At 41.3% G+C, this 4,224-nt stretch overlaps 1 protein-coding gene across 1 annotated transcript; it reads left to right on the top strand.

Moving 5' to 3' along the window:
- Positions 1-538: 538 nt before the first annotated feature.
- On the top strand, positions 539-2,532 carry neurod6b (neuronal differentiation 6b). Its single transcript, XM_007548553.2, has 2 exons — positions 539-876; positions 1,286-2,532. Exons 1-2 carry the CDS (start codon positions 864-866, stop codon positions 2,302-2,304), a joined length of 1,032 nt encoding a protein of 343 aa, XP_007548615.1. The 5' UTR covers positions 539-863; the 3' UTR covers positions 2,305-2,532.
- The last annotated feature ends 1,692 nt before the right edge of the window (positions 2,533-4,224 follow it).

The following is a 4,224-nucleotide window of genomic DNA, read 5'->3' on the forward strand; positions in this document are numbered from 1 at the left end:
GGAGTCAGTCTTAGAAATAACTTTGCTGCAGTTTTCAGACTGGCAGATGCCAAGGACTGGATTTCTTATCTGAATGGTGTAAGTCTTCTTCAGATCTTTTAGCCTACTTCGTGTTGTTAGGCAGGTCCTGGTTGTGGCTAATGAAAGTAAACCAAAAATGTGGTTAATTACAGCTAATTGATTATTTAAATTGAGAAGCATCTACGTGATTATTTTAATCTATCTATCTATCTATCTATCTATCTATCTATCTATCTATCTATCTATCTATCTATCTATCTATCTATCTATCTATCTATCTATCTATCTANTATCTATCTATCTATCTATCTATCTATCTATCTATCTATCTATCTATCTATCTATCTATCTATCTATCTATCTATCTATCTATCTATCTATCTATCTACCTGTAAATCCTTGCGCATTTAATCTTTTTTCATGGATTAAATAAATAAATAAATAAATAAAGTTCCTCTCTCTTACAGCAGGTGAGAAGCAGGTATTAGTCGTTATCCCTCTCCGGTCTGCGTTTTTGACGGTAAACGTGGGCCTCCCGGTGCCTTTTTACCGGAGCTGCCAGATGATCGGTGCGGAGTGGAGGGTCCCACGGGACGCTGAACACGTGGTCTCGGCTGCCACAAGACGTCAGCGGCAGATGGCATGGGTACCCGGTGTTGGCATGAGTGTCATTCCTCAAAGAGAGAGGAAAGGAAGGGGGAGAGCGGATCGCAGCGAGGAGGAGAAAGGAGGGTTTGAGCTCTGGCTGGTTTAATTGTGCAGTTTTGCAAAAAAAAAAAAGAGAGAAGAAGACGCTGCAGCGGAGATTCGGAGGCGATAATTGGGACCATGAGGACAAGTACATGCTGACCAGAGGTGGGTATGATTTTTATTTTTTTGTGTGTGTGTGTGTGTGTGCGTGTGTCTGTGTGTGTTTTATTAATATTTCTTTTAATGCAAGTAGTTAATTCAATATTTTTCAGCTGAATTTGAAGAAAAAACAAAACAAAAAACAAAAAAACAAGGGCTGGATTTTGTAAAACTGTCCAAAAAAATATGCAGTTAAAGGGCCAAAACATTTTTCAGATCATTGTGAATTGAGTGTATTTGAAAAGACATCAGTCACATCGGCCTCGCTTGCCAATTTGTTCCTCTTCCTCCTGGGAGGACTCATTCACAGGGTAATTAACTGACAACCTTCAAAAGACGTCGGCGCTGAATTTTGCTCTTACAATTTACGTCTCCCCCTTTTTCTTTCTTTTTTTTTTTTTTTCGTTTCTTGCAGGAGATATGTTGACGCTGCCATTCGAGGAACCTCATATGATGTGTGAGCCGCGCTTTGGTGCCAACTATCCCCGCGAAAGCCTGCCTGACAGCCTGCAACAGCAGGAGCGACAACAGCGCCCCACAGCCAGATCCGACCCGGAGATGATGAGGGAGGCCGAGGACGACCTTTCCGACAGGGAGGAAGACGAAAGAGAGGACGACCAGGACGAGAACGGGCTACAGAAGAAACGGGGGCCGCGGAAAAAGAGGCCCGGCAAGGAGCAGGTGGACAGGGCCAAACTCCGGCGCCAGGAAGCCAACGCCCGGGAGCGCAGCCGGATGCACGGCTTGAACGCCGCGCTGGAGAGTCTGCGCAAAGTTGTGCCGTGCTACTCGAAAACTCAGAAACTGTCCAAGATCGAGACGCTAAGACTGGCAAAAAATTACATCTGGGCCCTGTCAGAGACCCTGAGCGCGGGGAAGAGACCGGACCTCCTCGCTTTTGTGCAAACTTTGTGCAAAGGATTATCTCAGCCTACCACCAACTTGGTGGCGGGCTGTTTGCAGCTGAATGCCAGAAATTTTCTCACGGATCACAACGGAGAGGTGATGTTTTCTGGCAGGTCGCCTTACGAGGCTATGTACTCCTACACCAGCTCGGACATGAACTCGCCCCCGGGCCACAGCGGCGGCGCGCTGGACACCGGCTCCAAACCTTTCCGACACTACAGCTACAGCAGCGCCTACGAAACGTACTTCGAGAATCCGTCCCCGGACAGTGGGAGCCCGCATTTTGACGGCCAGCTGAGCCCCCCGATGAACTTCAATGGAATTTTTTCCCTAAAACACGACGACCCGCAAGATTATGGGAAAAGCAGCCACTATGGTGTGCGCTACTGTGGCGCGCCAGGGCGCTCGGCCCTGGCACCTAACTCAATGTACCGAGTCTCCCCAGAGGCCCGTTTCCCCTACGACCTGCACGTCCGCAGTCAGTCCTTCCAAACGCAGGGGGAAGTCAATGGCTCTTACCACAATTAATTCATCACATGGGACAAAGTGCAAACTTTCAGATGCAAATTTCTCTGCACAAAAGTAAAAAGGAGAGAGAGAAAAAAAAAGAACTCAGATGTTGATGCACATTTTGGGGTTTAAAGTTACTTCTTAACTGTAAAGGCAGCAGTTTGGATGGTATTTTGATTTATGTTCAATGACTATTATCTTAAATACTTTAGATCCCGGTTTTTTAAAAGAGAGAGAGAGAGAGAAGTTTTAATAAATTGGTGCTACGTGCTTGTTTCCAAACAAGTCAAATTCAAGACGAAACACGAACTTGTTTACTTTTTATTTATTTATTTATTTCTCGCTTTTTTTTTTTTTTACAGTTGCAGTGTAGTGTTTTTTTTCTTCTTCTTCTTCATGAAAGTACAGCAAATGTTGGTAATTATACACTTTTTGGATATAGCTGATTATACCCAACATAGTTTGTTATATATAAGACAGATTTAAATGAAAGGGGGGAAAAAAGAGCTAAATTGACTTCAGGTCATCAGAGAAGTTGACTCAGACATGTTTAGAGCTAGAGAATCTGTGTTTTCAACAAAACTTCAATTGAGCTATGCAATCTTGCCAAATGCAATCAGTGCTTATTAGAAATCAAATGTATTCTTACAAACACACCACATAATTTAGGACTTAAATAGGTCAACTGAAGGACAAGGAGGTAAAAGCAAAGGCGGAAAATGTCACATTTAAATTCATTCCTATATGTCGGATAATTTTTACGGTATCGAATTGAATGTAATTTTTTTCCAGTATTTATTAACTCTTTATTATTATTATTATTATTATTATTATTATTATTATTATTATTATTATTATTATTATTATTATTTTAAGTCCGTTTTGTTTGATTGTGAATAATATATATTAAAAATAATGTAAAACCACAATGTAAAGTTTTATGTGAATTTCAAGTTCATTTATGTTGCATTGTTGTAAAATTTCACTGCAGCTGACAGGGGAAAAAAAATCACATTTGTGTTCAGCTGGAATAAAATGTAAAATGCCTTAAAATGGGGGAGAAAATGATAAAGGCAGTGGCCATTACTAAAAACCACAAAGGGGAAGTTTTTGGTTGCTTGATGTGAACTTTTCTTTCCCGAGGAGCGACTGTGATGCACTTCGTATATTTCTGCACAATGTTGGTGGCCGTGCTCATAAATCCTGTTGATTTTTGTAATCGGATACCGAATGCTTGGATGATGAATCTAATTTATTTCCTGAAACGCACACACACACACACACACACACACACACGCACGCACGCACGCACGCACGCACGCACAAACTCTTCACACTGACGCGCACTTCTGGAAAGCCGTTATGGATCGAATTATTCGTGAAGTAATGTGTTAATGTTTTGTGATGTGTTTTGTCGCAATAAAAATAAATAAATTAAAAATAAAGGAATAAATTAAAGAAGAGGATGTGGGAGGCTTTATGTTGTGGCCCAGATTCTCAGCTTTCTGTGGCAATGATCGACAGCAGATGGCAATTAGGGAAAAAGAAAAAAAATAATAATAACAATAGTAGCTGGAAAATAAATTAAGATAAAACCATTACTTTTATTTAATATGTATTAATACCACTCGGAATGTGGCCGCGCAGCCCCGTAAGAGGATCTGCACTCAGATTTTTTATGTTTATTTTTATTTTTTTTACATCCAAACGCTAAAACGCTCGAATTCCTGCAACTCATAGTCACTTTGCGTAATTATAAGTTGGCATTCATTGTTCTTTTTAGGATAGTTTTTTTTTCCTCTCTTTTTTTTTCGTTTTTATTTGTCGCTAATTTGACTGACTTCCAGCTGATCAGATGGCTGATTTGTGTCAGAAGCGCCCAGGAGGTGTTGGATGTCATCCAGACTGCGGCTCATGGCGGTTGGTTGATCCTCCCAG

The sequence above is a fragment of the Poecilia formosa genome, unplaced genomic scaffold (assembly GCF_000485575.1).
Source record: "Poecilia formosa unplaced genomic scaffold, Poecilia_formosa-5.1.2 Scaffold27, whole genome shotgun sequence".
Classification (NCBI taxonomy): Eukaryota; Metazoa; Chordata; class Actinopteri; order Cyprinodontiformes; family Poeciliidae; genus Poecilia; species Poecilia formosa.